Source organism: Cupressus sempervirens, chromosome 6 (genome assembly GCF_028749045.1).
Source record: "Cupressus sempervirens isolate cs-2001-9-10 chromosome 6, ASM2874904v1, whole genome shotgun sequence".
In the NCBI taxonomy this organism is placed as follows: Eukaryota; Viridiplantae; Streptophyta; class Pinopsida; order Cupressales; family Cupressaceae; genus Cupressus; species Cupressus sempervirens.
In genome coordinates, this window is record NC_143123.1 from 6,632,518 (window position 1) to 6,657,194 (window position 24,677).

The following is a 24,677-nucleotide window of genomic DNA, read 5'->3' on the forward strand; positions in this document are numbered from 1 at the left end:
CCATATGCTCATTATTGACATTAATGACAACAATCAAAGACCAAATACCAAGGGTTCAACACACCTAAGCGCTACATGGCATTGCCACATCGGCATACCGTATGACACATTAGGCATCCATGTCACAGGTCGTATAGGCACACACAACTTGTCATACCTACCATGCCTATCACCACATCATCTCTTTTTATATTGTTGATGTCATCATTCGTACTGCTGACATCAGTAGTTGACATCACCTACCACGTCATCAGAGGGCATCCTTTTCACAATCCTAAATTTGATGACCGTTTGACCATCATTTGTAGGCAAAATTGAATTGCTACAATAGTCGTTTGATCGTCAAATTTAACCTTGTAGTTTACTGCCCAGACCCCTCTCCAGATTCAGTTTTGATCTGATAGTCTGACTTTGGGAGGCCATAACTCAGTCATCCAGACTCCAAATCAGGTGCGATTTTTTAAATTTTGGGTAGAATTTCCTAAACTTTTAGTGGTGCTATTATTTTCTAGTTTTGGTGCAAGGATTTGTTAGAAATTGCTTCTTTGGCGACTGTACCTATCCAATCCTGCATTTTGCAACTTCAAATGCTCCATATGGGCTCATCTGGACACATTTTCAGGTTTTGTTTTTTTTAAGTGCTTAATTTTTCATCTACTTTCTAGATCTGCAATCAAATTATAGGCTTGTGGGGACAAAAATACCACTTTTAGAATTATGTCCCTTTCTGCATTATATTGCTTTGATTTCTCTTCAACATTGTTGTACATCTGAGCTATAGTGCTTAGTACCATATTTGAACCTCAAAAGGCAATTGTAAACAACAAAATTAGAAGTTCATTTTGTACATTTTGATAAGTGTCATATTTCAAATGCACTACATATAAAGTGCCAAAAGCATCATTTTTAGGGGGGAGGTGGGTAGGGTGGGGTTCTTTGATTGAGTGAATGGGGGGGGGGGGGGGTGTCTTGTGTTCTTGTGTCTCTCTCTTTTGTGCTCTTTTAATTTGTTGCATCATGGGTTCACCTAAAGCTCCACTTCTAACTTCACACAATTATACTACGTGGAAAGATATTGTATGGAGTAGATTAATGGAAAAAGGTTTAAATATATATGTTGATGGTACAATCACAAAACCCACTGATGTTACAACACTAGTTGATTGGAAAATTAAAGACAATGAAGCTTTAGGAATTATTCGGAGTTGTGTTCATAGAGATCTCTTCTTCCACATTTCAAATTTTAAGGAAGCCAAGCCTGCTTGGGACAAACTTGCAAGGTTGTATGGTAAGGTGGATGAGGAAAAAGGATTCCAAATTGAGGATGATCTACTTCTATTGGATCGTAAGAATTTTGACACAGTTCAAGACTATATCAACAAAGCTAATGAATTTAGAGCACTATTTAAAGATTGTTGTAATCCCATGAAGGATGATTGATTGATTCATCACATCTTGAACAGGCTACCATCAAAGTATGCATCTTTTGTTTCGAGCTACAACACTCACAGGTTGACCAGGGGAAGTGCTTTCACTAAGCCTACATTTTGATGCATTTACAAAAATGTTGATGTTGGAACAATCCAAGTTGATAGATATGGGAATTCTTACGTCATCAAAGACCAAAGCATTGGTGGCTAGTAATGAGAACCAATCAAGTCAAGAAGGAAAAAGTTCTACCAACAGCAAGAAAAAGTAGTGGAAGCAAAAATCACAATCAGAGGCACAACAATCTTCCTCCTCACAACAAGGCAGTTCTTCCAACAAGAAGGGAAACAATGATAAGAAGGATAAACTATTTTGTGCATATTGCAAGAAACCAAATCATGATGAGTGTCATTGCAAGACTAAGAGAATCGATGAGTTGGAAAACTTACTCAAGAAGAACAAAATCAATGTGCCAAATGCTTCCAACGATTCAACTCCACCCACTTTGAAGGGAAAAGGGGAAGCACTTATGGTCAGTTCAAGTTCTTCAGGGGAATGAATTCTTGACTTAGGTGCCTCATATCATATGGGTTCTTCAAAAGGAGACTTTTCTTTATTGAAGCAGTCAAAGGTACCTCACATCTTTGTAGGAGATGAATAAATGGAAGTTGAAGGGAAAGGACATGTGGAGATGGATAATGGAGAGTTCAAAGATGTTCTCTATGTTCCTAATCTTAGCTCTAATCTCCTTTCAATTTACCAAATTACTCACTATGGAGATAGCAACAAAGTTGAGTTCCTTCCTGATTCAGTAATGGTGTGCAATCTTAAAGATGATTCATTGTTTGCAGCGGGTAAAGTCAATCATGACACAAGGCTTTATTCTTTCTCCCACTTTGTGCCAAAATCTCTTTTACATGCCTTGTTGACACAATCTCAATCACAAAGAAAATTATGGCATGAGTGGTATTGACATCTTGCCTTCTGGTATATTCATCAACTTAGCTCAAACAATTTGGTCAAAGGTCTACCTACAATCAACTTTTCTCAGGGTGAATGTTCAACTTGTTCAATGGATATGCATCTAGAGGAGAAGTTTGATAATATCAATTGTTCTTTAGTTGGTTCACATGGTTCTAGTAGGTCCTTTTGTAGTGACATCAGTTAGCAAGGGTCACTACATCCTCATTTTCATTGATGACTTTTCACGCTACACATTGATGCAGAGATAAACTCAACAGAAGCAAAAACAAACGAAACCAACACCAGAAAGAGATAGATAACAATATTCTTCTAATTGATTCATCAAATGAATAGTATATACACTTGCTCTCATAAAGATTTCTTCTCCTCGTAACTTCATATCCAAAAACTTGACTAAACCCAAACCTAAAAACTCTATTTATACTTGCTAGGACTATCTACGGAACATTCTAGATTATTACAAAATAGGAAAATCAACCTAAAGAGACTTCCCACCAAAACATCTTATAGAATATTCTAGATCAATATAGAATAGGGAAAAATGACCCCACAATGGTTTGAACATATCCCAAGAAAAGATCTTATCCTAATGACCAAATCAAGATAAATTCCTCAAGTTGGCTCATGCAAAAATCACATCCAAAATACTGTACAATCTTTATGTGGGTGCCCCTGCACCATACTCCCCAGAAAATTTTACCTCAAGCCCACTTGAGATGAGCTCTTGTAGAGTGGTACCCTGCTTCTTGATATCTTGTTCATTCATCTACACAACATCTACATGCAAATAACCTCTAAGTTTTACCAAATACTGCTTGGACTCCTTTCCTCTTGTCTTCTTTATGACTTTGGTGTCAAGTATCCTTTCTAGTTGTGGTGTCTTCTTAAATGGTAGATGCTCAATGTCTTATGTATCAGCAATCGGTCCTGTATCAATTTCTTCATTGGTTGCTTTGAATGGTGTGAGGTCTACTATTTTGAAGATGGGAGAGATGCCAATCTTAGGTGGCAATCAAATCTCATAAGCATTGCTTCCAAACTTCTTCAATATTTGACAAGGACCTAGTTTTCTCAACATAAGCTTGGTAGATTTACCTTTTGGTAGCCTCTCTTTCTTGAGATTTTCCCACACTAAATCTCCTACTTCAAATTCTAAGTGTCGTCATTTCTGATCTGCATGCTTCTTATACTTGTTAGAGGTTTGTTGGAGTTCTACTTTGACTTCATCATGGATTTCTTTTATGGCTATAAAAAATTCTTCTCCTTGGGCACTAACTTGTTGCTATGAACTCATATCTCTTAAATCAAAGATCCCTCTAAGATGAATTTGATAGACCACTTGAAATGGTGACTTCCATGTACTTCTATTAATGGATTCATTATACACAAATTTAGCTTGGGGTAGGGTTACATCCCATTTTGTTGCCTGTTGTCTTGTGAGTGTTCTTAACAAATTGCCCAATATTCTATTAACTACCTCGGTTTGGCCATTAGTTTGAGGGTGGTAGGTTGATGAGAATGATAAATTGGTTCCAAGTTTCCTCCATAAAGTTCTCCAAAAGTGTCCTACAAACTTCACTTCCCTATCTGAAACTATGTTGAGACGTAGCTCATGAATCCTTATGAATTCCTTGAAAAAGAGATTTGCTACATGAGAAGCATCATAGGTCGACTTACATGGTAAGAAGTGAGCCATTTTGTTGAACATATCTACTACAAAAAATACACTATCATGCCCCTTTTGTGTTCGTGGCAAGCCCATTACAAAATCCATCATTATGCTTTCCCAAGGTCTAGATGGTATTGGCAAATGTTGATAAAGCCTTGCATTTGTAGTCCTTCCTTTGGCCCTTTGAAAAATCATACATGTTTCCACAAAGTTTCTAACATCAGTTTGAAGTTTAGGCCAATAGTAGTACCTTCTAACCAATTCTAAGGTTTTAACCAAACTAAAATGTCCACCCATTGTTCCACTATGCTTTTCTTTGATAATGTTTGTCCTCATAGAGCACTTGGGTACACATAGTTATCTTCCTTTGAAAAGAAGTATGTCTTGTATCAAAAAATTAGGAAAATTAGCATGGTATCTTTCACCAAACTCCATACATATATTGTAGATGTTGCCAAAATCTAGATTTGCTACATACATGTCCTTGAGTGCTTCAATTCCCACAATTTCTAGCTATATCTAGGAGACAGTCAGATTCCTTCTGCTAAGAGCATCAGCAACCTTATTTGATATGCCCTTCTTATGCTTGATGGTAAAGGTATAGGCTTGTAAATACTCCACCCACTTCATGTGCCAATGACTTAATTTGTCTTGGCTATTTAGAAAACTAAGTGCTTGGTTATCGATATACACAACAAACTCCTTTGGCAACAAGTAATGTCTCCACCTTCTAAGAGCTTGAACCAATGCATACATTTCTAGGTCATATGAAGAGTATTTCTGCTTGGCTTTATTGAACTTTTCACTTGAGAAAGCCACTAGTTTTCCTTCTTGACTAAGAACTGCCCCTATAGCAACCTTGTTAGCATCACACTCTACTTGGAAAACTTTGTTAGAATCAGGTAAAGAAAGAATTGGCTACTTACTAACCTTTTTCTTAAGCGATTCAAAAGCTTCATTTACTGATTGACTCCATGCAAACTTACACTTCCTTCCTCCTTTGATAGTTTCTAACATAGGAGCACATATATGACTAAAATTTCTTATGAATTTCCTATAAAATGTAGCAAGACCATGAAAGCTTCTAACATCTCCAACTATTTTTGGGGGTGGCCAGGATAGTATAGCACTTACCTTATCTTTATCCATCTTCAAGCTACCTTGGGAGATCACAAAACCAAGATATAATAGCTCCTCTTACATGAACAAACACTTTTCCAAGTTTATTACCAATTTCTCCTCATGAAGTCTTCTCAAAACCATGTCAATGTGCTCTAGGTGTTCTTCCTTTGTCTTGGTGAAAATTAATATGTCATCTAAACATACTATGATGAAATTTCTATTGAAGCCTTTGAGTATTTCATTCATAAGCTTCATGAAGGTATTAGGAGCATTAGAGAGTCCAAATGACATTACCTTCCATTCATATAATCCATCATTGGTTTTTAATGTTGTCTTCCAATCATCTCTAACTCTTATCCTTATCTAAAGGTGTTTTCTTCCACTCATCTCTAGCTCTTATCCTTATTTAAAGGTACCCACTTTTTAAGTCAATCTTGTAGAAATACTTTGCACCTCCCAAACAATCAAGAAAATCTTCAATTCTTGGCATTGGAAACCTATATTTGATTGTAATCTTATTAATGGCTCTAGAATTAATGCACAACTTCCAAGTTCCTTCCTTCTTGGGTGCCAAAACAACAGGTACAGCACATGAGCTTAAGCTTTTTGCAATCAAGCCAGAATGAAGTAACTCCTTTACTTGTCTAGCAATCTCCTCATTTTGTTGAGGTGTCATCTTGTATGTAGCCTTATTGGGTAAAGTAGCTCCAGGAATGAAATCAATACAATGACTAAAGTCTCGTATAGGTGGTAAAGACTTTGGCATACCTTCTAAAATCAAACCTTCATACTTATCCAAAAGTTCTTTCACTTCATTAGGAATTGCCTTCTTTGTTTCAGCCTCCTTTCTGTCATTTCCAATGGGTTCTTATGGTTGTGGGTTAGGCATAAAAAGAAAAAAAGGCTTAGGTTCATCCTTCATGTCTCATAAGAATTCTTTTTTATCAACCATCATAATTTGGCTTCTCTCTCTCTTTATTTTCTTCCACTTCTTCATGATCAGCAAATGGAATTAATCTAATCACCTTTCCATCCTTCTTGATGGTGTATATATTGAGTTTTTCATCATGTTGTGCCTGCAAATCATACTGCCAGGGCCTACCAAATAATAGGTGGCATGCATCTATGCCAACTATATCACACAAAATTCTATCCTTATACTTTCCAATTTGAAAATTAACCCATGCTTGCTCATTTACAAGAGTTTGTTGACCCTTTGTTACCCATGAAACCTTATAAGAAAAAGGATGAGGTATTCTTCTAAGTTTTAACTTCTGAACCATCTCAAGAGAAACTAAATTCTCAGTAGATCCTGAGTCAATAATGACTTTACATACCTTACCTCTAGATTTGCAAGCAATCCTAAAGATAGTTTTCCTTCGTGGTGGTTCCACGGTAGTAGGCACTTTCAAAAGTGTTCTTTTCATCATTAAACTTTCTCCTCTTTTAGGTACACTATCTGAGTCAGCCATCTCCTTCACTTGGTATTCATCATCTTGTACCAAAGGTGTTCTTCTTTCACCTTGTGAACTTGAACTAGCTCTATCCGGACACCTAGATGCATAATGTCCCTCCTTATTGCAATTGAAACAAATGATCAGACTTGCCCTTCTACCACCAAATCCTCCTCTTGAATTGCCTCTTCTACCTTTGAAATTACCTCTAAATTTTCCTTCACTTTGACTGATCTATTGCTTTATCTCCTTATGATCTTCATGGTTTTGTCCTCTTCCTTGGAAATTTCCTCTTCCCCTTTGATTTCTTCCTCTTCCTCTGCTATTTTATTTTTGCCTTCTTTTCAATTTCGCTTCCACCTTCAATGCTAGTTGATAAAATTTATGTATTGTATCAAGACACAATAAATTAAGTTCTTCTTGAATGTTCAACCTCAATCCATTGAGATATCTAGCAACTTTTACACTTTCACATTCACTCTGCTTTGCCCTTAGGCTTAATTTTTGGAATTCTTTAGTATAGGCTGTGACATCTAGCTCCTTTTGTCTTAAAATTTTTCTCCTTCGATGAAGTTGGTAAGTATGTTTCTCTCACCTTGGCACACATCCTTTCCCATGAAGTTATCATGATCTTACCTCCTTTGACCCTTTCTCCTTGGGTGAAATTCCACCAAGTGAGGGCTGGTCCCTTCAACTTTGACTTGGCAATTTTTACCTTATTCTTTTCTGCTATATTTTCACATTCAAAATGGTTGTTCAAGCCTTCTATCTGTCATGTCCCCTTTTCAAATAATTAAAAATAATAAACTTTGCTAAGGCAGCAGGCTCCGAAAAGGTGAAGTTTCGGCAAAAAGGGCTAATCTTTGAAAACCAATAGACTAATAAATAAAAAATATTATTAAATTATATTTTATTAACCCCTCTTGGACGTGAGTTAGGGTTATGCCCTCTTTTAAGGGGTTTGGAGGCACTTTGGGCTCATTCCAATACTTGATTTTCGCTTATTGCTTTGTTGTTCTTCAGAGGCTGCCAAACTTGTGGAGAAGGAGACCCAAGGACGGGAGTTTGTAGGTTTTCAGGAAGGCTAAGGATGGTATTTTGAAGCCATTCTATGTGCAAGCTCATGCAGAGTTTGCCCTTGTGCTGAATAGTGCAAATTTGTGGGTTTTCGGGTGTGTTTTTTTTGTAAGAGTTTGGTGTTTTCGATTGAGTATTTCATATCAGTTTGGGTTGCTGCTGTATTTCAGACTTTAAGATGTTAAAATAAAGCTAAATATATGTATTGGAATGTGGTTAAACTTCTGAGATAGATTATTAGTGTTTTTGTGATGTTTCTGAGCATTTTGTGTTAATTTCGGGAGCCCGATGAGCATGGTTTTTGTCCTATGTTTGGGAGCTGTTGTGTAAATGCTATATAGATCTAGAAATTTCATTTTGTAGGCCGTTATGCTACTAAAATTTTTGTAAAAATGTCCACTTTCAGATTTATTAATAATATGTGAAGTTGTGAAGTTTTTGGCACTATTTCGGACATAGCCAATTTGGGGTTTATTGAGAAATTGGTGGATCTTGTAATATTGGTTGTTTGATTTTGAAAATCTGATTAGAGGGTTGAAATATCTTATAAATTCAAAAAAGGGACACTACAGTGGTATCGGAGCTATGATCTTGCCAGCCTGAGGGTTTGTAGAAGTTTGCATGCAACTAAGTGAAAGAGAAAAAAAATATTTGCAGCGAGAAAAGAATAATTTTTTTTGATCAAACCTCCAGTTGAAAGTAAAAGCACAAAATCCAAGGAAGGGAAAAGTATGGCTGATCCAGGTGAAATGGCAAAAAAATTCTTCCAAGACATCCAAAATACTCAGAAGCAAACAGTGAATAGTTTGGCAGAAACTAGAGAGGCTTTACAAATATTGACAGAAAAACTACAAGGAGTTGCATCTATTAATGAGAAAGGGAGCACTTCAGAGGAGCCAAGAAATCTGAAATCCACACCATCCAAATCAACCAAAACTATTTTCTTGCCTGCAGATGAGCCACCAGTACCGAATCCAGCCCTTAATCCCATGGAAGAGGTTATAGGTAACTTGATTGCATTAAGAGCTACTTACAATGGCTTAGATGATGAATTTCGCAGTTCGGTTCCTTTTAGAGAATATGTGGATATGATGAACACTTTGATGCCTAAGAAAGAGAACAGGAGGGAGCATGACATAAGTGGAAGAGAGCTCAAAAATAAAATAAGCAAGTTTACAGCACCTACTTTTGATGGAACAAATAAAATTTCAGCTAGAGCATGGCTACAAAAATTACAGACTTTCTTCACACTTAACCCCATGAAGGAGAGTGATGCTGTTCAATTTGCAAGTCTACACTTGGAAGATGCAGCCTATGATTGGTGGTATCATGGAATGACTACTCAAGGTCATGATCAGGTAACTACATTTGATGATTTTAGTTAAAGAGTGATAGATAGATTTGACCTCAAGGATGATGAAGAGTACTTTAAAGAATTGTCAAAGTTGAAGCAAACCAAATCAATTAATGAGTATATAGAAGAGTTTCAAAAAGTGGTTGTTATGGTACCTGGTATGAGTGAAAAGAGGATTGTTTATCTTTTTCTTGATAGTTTAGAAGATTCTATTAAGGGTTTGGTTAAGGCTTTCTCACCCTCAACCTTACAGGAAGCTATCAAAAGAAGCTTGCAACTTGAAACTTGCGTGCCTATGAAACCAGTCACTAATCAAAAACCCCCAAAACTTTGGCAACATAAGGGAAATTTTCAGAAAAAGACTTTCCCAACACTACCACCAAAAGATGTGATAAATGTGGCAAAAAAGAAGGTAGATGAAGAGACTAGGAGTGAATTACAAAGGAAAAAGCTTTGTTTTACTTGTAGAGAACCATGGGTTTCAAGACACAAATTTTTGGGGAAAGGTCAAGTGCACTATATTGAAGTTGCTTCAGAATCTAATTTAGATGAGTATGAGGAATTTCATGACACTAAGGAGGAGGTAGAAGAAGAGAAAGAAAAAGAAATCAGCAAGGATGGCACTTTAGCAGCATTATCAGGAGTCCCAAGATACCATCCCTTTTGAATTCGAGGGGTACTAGAAGGGCAAAGGTTGACAGTTCTTCTTGATAGTGGGGCAACTCACAATTTTATTAATGAAGGATTTGTCATAAAAAGAGGGCTTAAAGTAGAAGATTTTGAGGGATTCAATGTTACTGTAGCTGATGGATTCACTATGCCTTGCACACAGGTGGTGAAACAACTCAAGATGACCTTAGGAGATTATGAGTTATGTGATGACTTCTATGTGGTTGGTATTGGGGAGGCAGTCTTGTATTGGGTGTTCAATGGTTGCACTCTATTGGAGGCTATTACATGAACCATCAAACTATGGAGTTTAAATTTCATTCCAATGGGAAAGAAGTCATATTGAGAGGCTTATCGAATGGAGCACCTAAGGCAGTCTCTGCAAAGACGATGGATAGGACTTTTCGAAGAGGACAAGTAGCATGGGCAGCAGGAGTCATAATCCATCCAACAAGCTCTCCAAAGAATCAAGGTAATTTCCATTTTGAAATTCAAAATATTCTTGATAAGCATAGTATAGTTTTCAATGACTTGCCTCCAGGATTACCACCAGATAGAGGTTTTGAGCATGTTATAGAGTTAGAACAGGGTGCCAAACCAGTTATAACAACCCCATATCGCCATCCAAGAGGTTATAAGGAAGAAATTGAAAAAACTATTAAAGAACTCCTAGACATGGGATTCATAAGGCCTAGCTCTAGTCCATTTGCATCATCTGTGGTACTTGTCAATAAAAAGGATGGTACAATGAGAATGTGTATAGACTACAGGGCTCTAAACAAGAAGACCATAAAAAATAGGTATCCCATACCACGCACAGATGAACTCATTGATGAGTCACATGGTGTTGTATACTTCTCAAAAATTGACTTAAGATCAGGGTACCATCAAATCCGAATGAGGAGTGAAGATGTGGAAAAGACTGCTTTCAGATGTCGCTATGGGCACTTTGAATTTCTTGTTATGCCATTTGGCCTCACTAATGCACTTGCAACATTCCAATCTTGTATGAATAAGGTATTCAGCCAGCATCTTCGAAAATTTGTTTTGGTATTTTTTGATGATATCTTGATTTACAATAAAACATGGGAAGAGCATCTAAAGCACATAGACACTGTTTTGGGAATCTTGGAGCAGCAATCCTTCTATGCTAAGCTATCTAAATGTGAGTTTGGTTTGACAGAGATCCTATATTTGGGACATATTATAAGTTCTAAAGGAGTACTGGTTGATCAACAAAAAATCCAGGCAATTTTGGATTAGCCTCCACCCACTAATCTTACACAGTTGAGAGGTTTCTTAGGGTTGTGTAGCTACTATAGGAGATTTGTCAAGGAATTTTCTCAGCTTGCTGCCCCCTTGACTGATTTGAAAAAGAAAGGAGCTTTTGTTTGGACAGAAGAGGCACAAAAAATATTTGATAAGCTTAAGGAGGTAATGAGTTCATGCCCTGTGCTTGCAATTCCATATTTCTCTTTACCTTTTGTTGTTGAATGTGATGCTTCTGGAGAAGGTATAGGGGCTGTCCTAACTCAAAGGGGACATCCAATAGCATTTGAGAGTAGAAAATTAAATCAATCAGAGAAAGGTTACTCCATCTATGATAAGGAAATGTTGGCAATCATGCATGCACTTCATAAGCTTAGACAATATTTGGTATGTAGGAGATTCATTGTAAAGACAGACCATAATAGCCTCAAGTTCTTCTTGAACTAAAGGGATTTGAATGATCGTCAACAAAAATGGGTAAGAAAATTGCAAGCTTATGATTTTGATATTGAATACATGAAAGGAAAGAATAATGTGGTTGCTGATGCTCTCTCAAGAAAGCCCACTTTGTGTTCCTTAACATCTATCTCTGCTAATTGGAAAGTCTCCATAATTTCAGAGTATGCTAAAGATTCCTTTGCCACCAAGATTTTGGATAAGTTAGTGGATGATAACAGGTACAAGGTTGTTGATGAATTGATTTATTACAAGAATAGGATCTTCTTAGTGCCAGGATCAAAAACTAAGGAGAGGATATTGAGGGCTTTTCATGACACACCTTTGGCTGGTCATCAAGGATACTTCAAGACATACAGGCAAATTTGAGAGCGGTTTTCATGGAAGGGTATGAAGGAGGATGTCCTTAAACACATTAATGAATGTATGGTATGCCAACAAAGCAAGAGTGAGCAAAATTTTCCTGCAGGGTTGTTGCAGCAACTTCCTATTCCTGAACAAAAATGGGAAAGTATTTCCATGGACTTCATCACTGGGTTGCCCAAGGTTCAAGGTAAGGATTGCATATATGTGGTGGTAGATAGACTAACTAAGTATGCACATTTCTTTCCTATCACATCTGATTTCAAGGCATCACAAGTGGCCGAATTGTTCTTCAAGGATTTTTTTAGATTACATGGCTTGCCTAGAAATATTGTTAGTGACCAGGACAGTAGATTCCTCAGCTCTTTTTGGAAGGAACTCTTTCATTTGGCAGGAACTGAACTCACTCCCAGTACTAGCTATCACCCTCAAATAGATGGTCAAACAGAGATAGTTAATAAATGGATAGAGGGATATTTGAGGAACTATGTTTCAAATCAACAACATGCTTGGGTGAAATGGTTACACCTAGGGGAGTATTGTTACAATACATCTCATCACATGTCTATTGGTATGCCCTTTCCTTTGTTGATCTAATACTTTCTGATAGCAGAGTACCTGCAGCAAGTGATTTCGTCAAGCAAAGCCAAGACATAATAAGGTCCCTCAAGGATAATCTACAACATGCATAGAACCAACAAAAGTTATATGCTGATAGAAAAAGGATTGAAAGATATTTTGAGGTGGGAGATTTGGTATTTGTTAGGTTGCAGCGATATAAGCAAAGCACCTTGAAGAGGAGTGGGGTAGAGAAACTCAAGCCAAGGTTCTATGGGCCTTATAAGATCATCAAGAAGGTAGAAATACATAATATTTTCCATGTATCTTGCTTGAAGAAGGTTCTAGGCCAGAAAACCATAGTATCTACAGAATTACCACCTCTTGATGATGAAGGGAAATTAGTTTTGATACCAGAAGAGATTTTGGATACAAGAGAGAAAAGATTGAGAAATAGGAGCGTCATAGAGCATTTGGTCAAATGGAAAGGATTACCACTAGAGGATGCAACTTGGGAAGGAGCACATATTCTTGAGAATTCCAACCTTCATTGCTTGAGGACAAGCAATATTTGAGAGGGGAGGACTTGTCATGTCCCCTTTTCAAATAATTAAAAATAATAAAATTTGCTAAGGCAAGCAGGCTCCGAAAAGGTGAAGTTTCGGCAAAAAGGGTTAATCTTTGGAAAATAATGGACTAATAAATAAAAATTATTATTAAATTATATTTTATCAACCCCTCTTGGACATGAGTTAGGGTTATGCCCTCTTTTAATGGGTTTGGGGCACTTTGGGCTCATTCCAGTACTTGATTTTCGCTTATTGCTTTGTTGTTCTTTAGAGGCTACCAAACCTGTGGAGAAGGAGACAAAAGGACAAGAGTTTGTAGGTTTTTAGGAAGGCTAAGGGTGGGAGTTTGAAGCCATTCCATGTGCAAGCTCATGCAGAGTTTGCCCTTGTGTTGAACAATGCAAATTTGTGGATTTTCGGGTGTGTTTTTTTTGTAAGAGTTTGGTGTTTTCGAATGAGTATTTCATATCAGTTTGGGTTGCTGCTATATTTCAGACTTTAAGATGTTAAAATAAAGCTGAATATATGTATTGGGATGTGGTTAAACTTTTGAGATAGATTATTAGTGTTTTTGTGATGTTTCTGGGCATTTTGTGTTAATTTCGGGAGCCCGATGAGCATGGTTTTTGTCCTACATTTGGGAGCTATTGTGTAAATGCTATATAGATCTGGAAATGTCATTTTGTAGGCCATTATGCTGCTGAAATTTCTATAAAAATTTCCACTTTCAGATTTATTAATAATATGTGAAGTTGTGAAGTTTTTGGCACTATTTCGGACATACCCAATTTGGGGTTTATTGAGAAATTGGTGGATCTTGTAATATTGGTTGTTTGATTTTGAAAATCTGATTAGAGGGTTGAAATATCTTATAAATTCAGAAAAGGGACACTACACTATCCAATCCACAATAGCATCAACATCCATCTTTCTCGAGAAGATGGGTAGGTCGCCTTTGACACCCCTCTTGCCAACTCTTTCAAGGGCTTCTATGAAGTATCTCTGGTCTGCAGGTAAGTTAACCACCTCCTGCTCAAGGGTATCCTCTTCTTCCCCTTCTTCCTCTTGCTTTGAGGAAATGTTTTCTCTCTTTTCCATCCAACCCTTCAACTTCTCAAATTCATCCAGTAACCACTTATTGGTTTTCTCATGTTCTTGCATCTTCTTTGCCAGTTCAACATTGGTGACCATGTTTGATGTTTCAGCTTCTGACTCTAATCTAGACATAAAATCCAATTGCCTCAGGAGCTTTCCCCAAGCTCTGATACCAAAAATGATGCAGAGATAAACTCAATAGAATCAAAAACAAAAGGAACCAACACTAGAAAGAGATAGATAACAATATTCTTCTAATTGATTCATCAAATGAACAGTATATACACTTGCTCTCCTAAAGATTTATTCTCCTCGTAACTTCATATCCAAAAACTTGACTAAACCTAAACCTATAAACTCTATTTATACTTACTAGGATGGTCTATAGAACATTATAGATTATTATAAAATAGGAAAATCAATCTAAAGAGACTTCCTGCCAAAATGGCTTACATAATATTCTAGATCAATATAGAATAGGGAAAAATGACCCCACAATGGTCTAAACAAATCCCAAGAAAAGATCTTATCCTAATGATGAAATAAATTCCTCAAGTCAGCTTGTGTAGAAATCAAGTCCAAAATACGGTACAATCTTTATGTGGGTGCTCCTGCACCACACATGGGTCTACTTTCTTGATCACAAGAATGGAGTGTTTGACAAGTTTCTAGCCTTCAAGAGTCATGTTGAAAACCAATCAAGGAAAGCCATCAAAGTTCTTCGCATGGACAATGAAAGTAGATATGTGAACAAAAGACTTAGAGACTTTTGCAAACTTGAGGGTATTGATCTTCAGATCTAGTAGCATTTAGTCTACCAAAGACAAATATTGCAACAATGAAGATTAGAACTCTTAAGTCAATGGCAAGTTGCATGATTCAAGCCAAGTCTCTTGATCCATCACTTGAAGTCAAAGCTATGAGTAGTGCCAATCACATACTTAATAGGTCTCCTCGTAATGTCTTAGATGGAAAGACTCCTTTTGAGGCATGGTGTGGCAAAAAACTAGTTGTGAAACACTTCAGAGTCTTTGGTTATCCAGCATGGGCAAACATATCTTCAAGGAAATGTAAGGCACCACCACCAAGGCCTTGTAATTTCATTGGATATGAAGACAGTGTTAAGGCATATAGACTCATGGATCCTGAGACTCATGAGATCTTCATAGAGAGGAATGTTCACTTTGAGGAAAGTTCACCTAGCTTATCCTCTAATCCTCTCTGTACTTCATACATTGTGGAATCTGATAACGACTACAGTGATAATGATTCAACAGATTCAAATATGTGGGATCCTATTGACAGCTACATGAAGAGGTCACAGCATCAACACGTTCCACATGCATACATTGCCATAGTGATAGGTCCATGTATTTCAACACAACAAAGTACACCTTGTCTTCCAACTCCAACATCAGGGGATGACCACATAACAAATATTTCAAGTTTGTTTGTGGAGTCATACATAGCAAATTTGGGAGACATTATAGATGATATGCATCTTCTCTTTGATGAAGAAGATCCTTCTTCAGTTGTTGCGAGGGCTCACTCTGACCCTCCTATCCATTCTCTACATGATTAGTCTTACGGGGTTGATATGATTGTGGATCCTTATGTACAACAGTTGCAGGAGGTCTCTTTATCATTCGAGGAGACAGTTGGTTCTTTGGGATATGTTCTACATCCATCCTTCCTAGAACTACACTCGTTCATTTCAGCAGTGTTGGAAGGGGCGAGCGACCGTTATATCGACACAGGGACAGTTGAGTAGGTTTCAGAGACACCATTCATCTTTGGGATTCTTTTTGCAAATTGGGGAAGCATCTCCTATGTACCTATACCATTGTTTCTTCCTAAGGGGAGGAACTTTATTTAGCAATCATGGATCAACTTCTACATTGGAGTGGCTATCATTGATCAACATTCTACATTTGGGGAGGGGCTACCTTATCTCCTTTCTTCTTCTTCTCTTTTATGGGGGGGACTTTTTCCTCTTATGGGGTTTTGTCCTTCTCATATTTCTCTATTGCTTATACTTGATGTATGTTGCAATGGGGGAGTGGGGGTCTTGATTACTCCATCCATCCATGCATCTTGTTTCTTCATCTCTCTTTGTGGTGGAGGGTTTTTCCCATGAGGTTTTCCCTCTTTCTCTGTTTTTAGAGAGATTGCATTGCTTTTATACATGGGTACCTAACATGGCCTAGTAGCCAGGACCCATCATGCATTTTCATCCTAGCTTTTGTGAGCTTAAGTGCATTCCCCTAAGTTGCACTTAATGGGGGGTGTTGGTGTAAATATGTATTCACTATTCACACTTTACTTAAGTTTACTTAGGTTAATGCATTATTTTATTATTTATTAGTTTGACACCTAGGAGTATGCGTACTCTTATGAGTTGTGTTGTTGACAACACAAGAGTTAACATCTAATTTAAGCACACAGTGTCTACAACATCTCTACACAAGGTACACCTCGTCATACTTATCCTCTCATTGATGCACATACATTCATGCACAATGGAGGATAATCCACTTCTGATGGATGTGTGCTTAGTTGTCATGCTTATCTCCTAGCTCATTCCAGAAGCATTCTAGATGCATCTTAGAGGCCTTTATATACAGGCACTCCTAGTGTGTATGTACATGACAATACATCAATTCATTTGGATATTGTTATTCTGATCATACCTTATTGGTCCATTCTGTGCTTGTGCTTGAGTTCCTTGATCTTGGGTGATTTTGCTCTAAGCCAAATTCTTACAGTTGGTGATAAAACTTTATTATCTTCTTTTCACCAGTGGATGGACATTCAATGTGAAGTTATTACATTTTTGCACAAACAAAACTATATTCTTAATGGCCTACCAATTTCTCACTTATTGAACATTTTTTTTCCCTCTATTTGATCTTCCACATCTTTTCAGCATAGCCATTGCACACTAAGTCAAAATTTCTAGTTTTATATCTATTTGTAATCTATGTTGAAGAGAATACTAATGCATTGATACATTCCCTTTATTTAATTAGTTTAACTAATAAACATATAATTTTTTTTTAAAAATTGAATAACAATCTTATAATCCATATTTAATTTCTATTTTAAATATTATCGAAAATAATATTTTTATTGTTGTTACGTGTAGCCTAATCAAACTTGGAGATTAATTTTTCTCACTTTATTCGGCACATATTCTCCCTAGATTATGAGGATTTGGGGGCAAAACCCCCAAGACGGGGGTCAAGGGGTAGTGGCCCAGCTTACAGGTTTCTGGGGTAAAGCCCCACATGTGCTCCCTATTGTGGTATAGGGTGGGTCAAGGGGCAACCCTGACCCCCACGAGGGTTTTCCGGGGTAGTGCCCTCAAAAGCTCAACTGACTTTATTATTGTAAAAGGCATAGATTGCTATTTTTCTATTGGATGACTTATTCTAGTCCCAATTTTGTAAGCAATAAAAAACTTGTATAAAATGACTTAGGGTTAGGGATTTTATTATGTGTAAGATGAGATTGTAGTTTCTTCGGCAGTATTGAGTTGTAAATGATTACATATTGTAATCAAGTTAATCACCAAATAATAAGAATATTAGACTCGTTGTTGGTGGACATAGCCCAAGGATTGGGTGAACCACGTTAAATCTTTATTTTTTGTGTTATCTTTTGTGCAACTTATTATTTTCTGATATTGATTCAAATTTGAATGTAATTGCTATTTCTACCTGATTAATCCTAACACTTTTATAATAAGAATATTAGACTCGTTGTTGGTGGACATAGCCCAAGGATTAAGTGAACCACGTTAACTCTTTGTTTTTTGTGTTATCTTTTGTGCAACTTATTATTTTCTAATATTGATTCAAATTTAAATGTAATTGCTATTTCTACCTGATAAATCCTAACACTTATATATATATATATATATAATCAAATCAAATGATCATTATTAGTTTCCATACAATAAAGTTAATTAATTTGGGAAAAAAAAATTGTCCCTCATTTCTAACATCACTCAAGTTCATTTTATTGGAATTTTTTCTAATTTTTAATTTTACAGATTTTTTTGGTTAAATTGATCGTTCTTGCCCTCATGCATTTTGTGCATAACCCACAGTATAAGCGTAGCTTTATACCTGCCCAAATTACACCCGACCACAGTTAAGCTTCAGGTAAGCTCTGATAAAAAAAACTTTGTTCATAATCGTTCGCGAGACTTGTAATTCCCTTTGCTATTTCTTGTTCTTGCGCAGACGAAGCGAAAGCCGAGAAGAATATTAAATATAACAAAATGACAATATTCCACTTCTTCAACTGCGCAGCTCTAACCTTCGGCCCTCATGCTGTCTATTACACAGCCACTCCCCTGTAAGTTTTACACAATCCTCTTCATTCAGTTCTCATCGCCAACAAGCAAATAACTCAACTTAATATCAATTTATTTATTTTCTGTTCTCTCTTTCTTCTAAACTTTGAATTTCAACTAGAATCTATTACTTCAAGCATTAATTTTTTAATCAATCTGCCGAAAATAGTGATCTTGTTGTCTGCAACTTGGATTATTCGTAAAATTTCAGTCGAGCCTCTCAAACTCATGGCATTTGATTATGTTTCGGAAAGGGAAAAATTATATTGTTTTATAGACTATTTTAGCTATGAACAGTATGGCACATTAGTGAATCGAAGCTTTCTAGGTTTTGTAGAAAAATAAAAAATTAAAGAATGGTATCATTATATATTGTTAATAAATCTAATCGATGTTATTTAAAGTAAGATTTAGGCTATTAAAATGATGGGTGGGTTGCACTTGTGTAGTAAATTGGTCTGATTTTGTTTCGGCTAGATCAGATTCAATTCTCAGGGCTTTTTGTGGGCAGAGAAATTCTGGATTAATGCCGTCCCAGGGTTCAACCCTCGTCGAACAAGAGCAATGGGTTCAACTAATAGAAAGCTTTCGAAATGGATTCGCCTTATAGACATTACAATTGTTAGTCTAGTGGGTAACCAAATGAAAAAACCCAAAAAAATGAGCTTGCCATATAGAACAACTGACTGTTCGGCCCGGAGTAACTTAATAAAAAAAATAGAAATGGGCCAGCCATATAGAGCATTATGACTGCTAGTTAGGGGATTCAACTAATTTAAAGCAAAACAAGGGCTGGCCTTTTAAAACAATTTGACGGTTAGTCTAGATTAAATTTTCAGGGCTGTTTGAGGGCAGGTGATTTCTATGGTTATAGAATCATAGCATTCGATCCTTCTCAGTGAAGAAAAAGAGGTTCCTTTATACAAAATTACTAAGTTGCCGGTTTGGACTCTGGTTCAGATGTGGGTTTAAGATTCGCTAAATTTTTTTTGGGTCGGGTTGGGTTTCGTTTTGGGTTCGACCGTACAAGTTTTTTTTTTTTGTTGTTTTTAAATTTTAAATATATATATATATATATATATATATATATATATATATATATATATATATATATATATATATATATATATATATAAACCTATCAAATAAATTGGAAATTGAAAATATGAACCTGCAACTTAGCTTTTAACTACTGAACATATGAAAGCTTTAAAATAATAAATTGGAAATTGAAAATATGAAGTTTTATACAGAACATTATAAGGAACAACTCAATCTGCAATGATCGCCTGAATAAAAGCTTCTAATGCTTGCATTTTTGCCCGCCTATGCCATTTTTTGTAAATACTAAGTGCGATTTTCTGTAAGTGCCCGCGATTTTCTATAAAATGAAGCCAATACTGAGCCTGCGAATCTCTGTAAGTGCCATTTTTTGTTGAGCCTGTGTTGTTTTTTACTGAGCTCACCGTGTATTCTCAATGTCATGTACTGAGAATGCGGGTGACTTTAGGTTTAAATTTTAGGACAAAAAACATACTAAAACTGCGGGTGAAAGTTTAAACTATTAAAAAACATTAATAAAAAACAAAAGGTGCATCAGTGTCACAGGAAAGTCGGTCCAAATTCGCCAAAAATCAGAGAAATGCATTTCCCACTCATCTGGATATATGCAAATTCAGTAAAAGTCGCCTCTGATTCGACCAGGGTCCTATGTGGCACTTTTACAGCGAATTTTGCAGTTAAAATGCAAATTTGATACAAATTCGAATGTCATGTGAATCAACTTTCAAATTCAGGATTCGCATTGGATGCCCAGCTTATGTAAGGATTCAGAAAATGAAAAAATAGCTGACATGGCTGCGGCAACTAATTGCAAGCAAATGTTGTTTTAAAATTCTTGCTTTGTACTTGTCAGTAAACCCACACCAACAGATCAAATTGGAGTAGTCATTGAAGTGCTTACATCTGTTTGTTTTTTTGGATCCTCTCTCAAGTGGAGATCTTGATATTTCCTGGCATAGAACATGTTAAAGTAGTAATGTAGACTGTTAGGCCTTTATGTAATAATCATAGAAAATTAACAATTGCTTTCCCGATATTCAATTTTTTATAGTTTTGTAAAGTAAGGAGCACAGGGTCTTCTCCTTTTTCATCAATAAACCAAGTTCACAACTTACATGGATAAGAGGAATGGCTTTCCAAACTTATTTTCTTGGTAATAATGAAATCCGTTTATTTGGAACTTGAATAATAAGAGAATCAAGTCAGAGATTTCTAAAAGTGTCCTTATCTTGGAGGGAAGAGCCTGTGAAAAATGTAACTGATTCTTTGATTTCCCCAATGGAAAACAAGTTCTACTTGTTGTATTTGTCTTATCCTCACAAATGTAGTCAGCTCTAGTAAATCACTCCATTGTGGGTGCATCTTTGAAAACAAACAAACTATGCATCCATCCATCATAACAGGAAAGTCGGTCCAAATTCGCCAAAAATCAGAGAAATGCATTTCCCACTCGTCCATATATATGCAAATTCAGCAAAAGTTGCTTCCGATTCGACCAGGGTCCTATGTGGCGCTTTTACAGCGAATTTTGCAGTTAAAATGCAAATTTAATACAAATTCGAATGTCATGTGAATCAACTTTCAAATTCGGGATTCGCATTGGATGCTCAGCTTATGTAAGGATTCAGAAAATGAAAAAATAGCTGACATGGCTATGGCAACTAATTGCAAACAAATGTTGTTTTAAAATTCTTGCTTTGTACTTGTCAGTAAACCCACACCAACAGATCAAATTGGAGTAGTCGTTGAAGTGCTTACATCTGTTTTTTTTTTTGAAACCTCTCTCAAGTGGAGATCTTGATATTTCCTGGCATAGAACATGTTAAAGTAGTAATGTAGACTGTTAGGCCTTTAGGTAATAATAATAGAAAATTAACAATTTCTTTCCCGAAATTCTATTTTTTTTTAGTTTTGTAAAGTGAGGAGCACAGGGTCTTCTCCTTTTTCATCAATAAACCAAGTTTACAACTTACATGGATAAGAAGAATGGCTTTCCAAACTTATTTTCTTGGTAATAATGAAATCCATTTATTTGGAACTTGAATAACAAGAGAATCAAGTCAGAGATTTCGAAAAGTGTCCTTATCTTGGAGGGAAGAGCCTGTGAAAAATGTAACTGATTCTTTGATTTCCCCAATGAAAAACAAGTTCTACTTGTTGTATTTGTCTTATTCTCACAAATGTAGTCAGCTCTAGTAAATCACTCCATTGTGGGTGCATATTCGAAAACAAACAAACTATGCATCCATCCATCATATTGCACTTCAATGGATATGGGTGAGAACAAACATTCAAAGTTACTAATGTAATAGATCTAGATCTGTAACTACGAATGATGTGAGCAGTAGCAAAATGTTGTGTGTAATGCTCCCTTTCTGAAATAGGATTTAATAATAGATAATTGCTAATAAAATAAAAATATAAAAATATAAAAATTATAATTATAAAATATGATTTCAAGTTAGTTTTAGTTTAATTAAAAGTCAAGGGGCATTGAACGAAGAGTTATGGCACCCTTAACATAAGATATGAAAGGGAAAAGAGTTCATGGGGCATGTAATGAAGAGTTCATAGTTGCATGACTCAAGCACTCAGTAAGCAGGTACAAAGAATAAAGTTACACAAATGCCAAAATACGGAGCATACACACGAGACGGATATATTAACCATCCAAATCATAAATCAGACCAAGTAAAGTAAGAGAGGTTTGTGTAGGATTACACAACTTTCTCCTCTGATTGTCGAGCATGGTCCCTGCCCATTGACATTGCAAATGAGCATGTTTTGATCCTTTGCTATTTTGGTGTGATGGATGATGATGCAATTTGTTTTTCTAGGTCAAGCTTTACTACAGTTATTTGGTAATCCTAGTCCCATGTCTCAAGGGGTCCTTCCATCACAAAGTTATTTCTACTTTGTTTAGGTTTCGGTTCAGCTTTGGTTGTTTGCATATATATGTGTATATAGATACATAGATACATAGATACATATATAATATATATACATAAATATATAGCACTATAATTTGCACGAAATATACAGTATTAAATAAATAATACGATTAGTAGTTGATTCAATGTCAAATGATGTTAAAAAATAAATCAAATGATTTATAGTAGTACAATTGCACATGACTAATCAAAACAAATCATGGCATACACACACACACACACACACACATGCACATGTGTACAAGCATAAATATCAATGCATTTTGATTTGTGTATACATACACACACATGCCTGTGCATGCACATGACTAATCAAAACAAATCATGGTATATACTATATATAGATATCAGAGTAACGTGAATTGCCTGATTCAGGCGATTTTGCAATCCAACTTAAGGTATGCTGATTCGTAGACAATTCATAGGCAATTCACGAATTGAGTAGGCCTTGCCGATTCCGATTTTTGGTTCTTTGATAGATATACACACATGCACGCATGAACATGTGTACACACACAATTGAAATATCCAATTTGGGATGCTCTAGCATGACATCCCAACTCTTTCTGCTCCTTTTAACGAACTTGTTTGTGTGAGAGGAACTGTAGGTTGGATTGCATAGACACTAACTATTTTACCTTATTCAGTGTGCATTTGATGTGCTTAACCAAGTGGACAAAGGAGTAAGTTTTATTTATTTGAAAAGGAATTTGCAACCAATTGAGATTTGAGACAGTCAATTTAAATTGTATAATTACTTTTGCCGATGGAATATAAGCTAATAGAATAAAAAATACATATGATAGAACTTCAATTACAAGAGATTGCAGCTAAATAGAACCTTGGCCATGGAGGTGCAAGTATGTGCTAGTTTCTTGTAGTTATTGTGAAAACCGCTAACAATATGCATTGTTGAAGCCATAAAATTATCAAACTCGCCCATAACTCTGCACTTTACATCTAGATAATGGAAGAGTCTAGCGAATGCCAACTTGTACCCATCATTAACTTCAATTGTTTTGTATGGTGGCACCCTCTAGGGAAAAAAAAGTTTATTTTTGCTGGCCAAAGCAAATACCAAGTCCAACAAGGTGACACCTTGTATTTAACTGTAATTCTTTGCACATGCTTGAACAATGTTGTATAGTTCTCCTTAGTTGCTATTATATTCCTTTTCTTTCCTATGTATTTAACTGTAATTCTTTACACGTGCTTGAACAACGTTGTATAGTTCTCTTTAGTTGCTATTATATTCCTTTTCTTTCCTATCATAGAGTCAATGTCATTGTATGCCTTGTATACGATTTGCGTTGGCAAGTTTAATCACTCATTATAGTTTTGATGATATTCAATGCATAGAAATCTACCATCACCTGCCTTTTGCACCTTCACAATCCAGTTCAAGATGACTATGTGTGAAGTAATTTGAGTTTTATGGCCTAATATAGTGTTAAAAAAATTAAAACATATGAGGAGGACTGAAAGATGGCATGTGACTGGATTATTAGTTAAAAAACATTGGAATCTCTTTAGCTTTGTTTTATGTTCTACCAACATTCCTATGGCTTTGCAATGTTTTCTCATTTATTATAATCCGGAGCCTGGACAATGTTTTGAGTTCCTAGTGCTTCTATGGACTTAGTGATGATGTTGATGATGAAGTTTATAGCCATCACCTGCCTATCGCAATTAATTATCCTAGAAACTTTGCCTCAATAGGACACACCATATGGACATTAATGAGTCAGTCTATTTATGCAATCGTTATATCTATAAAAAGAATTTTGGACATCCTTGTTTTGGTCCATGAATTCCTATGGGCTGCAATAAATGGATTAACTCATCTTCTTCTGAAGATACTGTTGCAAGAAATAGATGCATGGCAATCAGTACTGAATGAATTTAGTGCATACAAAGAAGGGGAATCAGTTCATGCAAAAACACCTTAATGACCCTGTCTTTGTGTAATATAACCTTCGGTTAAACACAAGGAAGGTAGAGGAAACACCATCTTGCCCACTTGATTTGAATGACAAATCCTTACAGTGATTGGACACCATGGTAGCAACCTCCATTGTTTATAGAGGATGAGATCTATGATTTGGAGAGGTAGGCTATGGAGGAGGGGGGTGGATTCAGACTAGATAACATTGAGGAGGATGTGGAGGTTGAGGATGACGAGGAGTCATTGCCAATGCCGACAATAACACCATTTACATCCAGGACGGAGGTCAAGT

General features: G+C 36.2%; 1 protein-coding gene across 2 annotated transcripts in view; it reads left to right on the forward strand.

The window, feature by feature from the left end:
- Positions 1-18,096: 18,096 nt before the first annotated feature.
- Positions 18,097-24,677, forward strand: part of LOC149550719 (seven transmembrane domain protein) — a 39,794-nt gene continuing 33,213 nt past the window's right edge. Inside the window, exons 1-2 of one of the 2 annotated variants that reach the window (XM_089786282.1) lie at positions 18,097-18,233; positions 18,315-18,429. In XM_089786282.1, coding sequence (XP_089642408.1) covers positions 18,353-18,429 — 77 coding nt within the window. In that variant the 5' untranslated portion in view covers positions 18,097-18,233; positions 18,315-18,352. Of the gene's footprint in view, positions 18,430-24,677 lie in introns of both variants that reach the window. The other variant, XM_089786281.1, reaches the window with a different exon arrangement.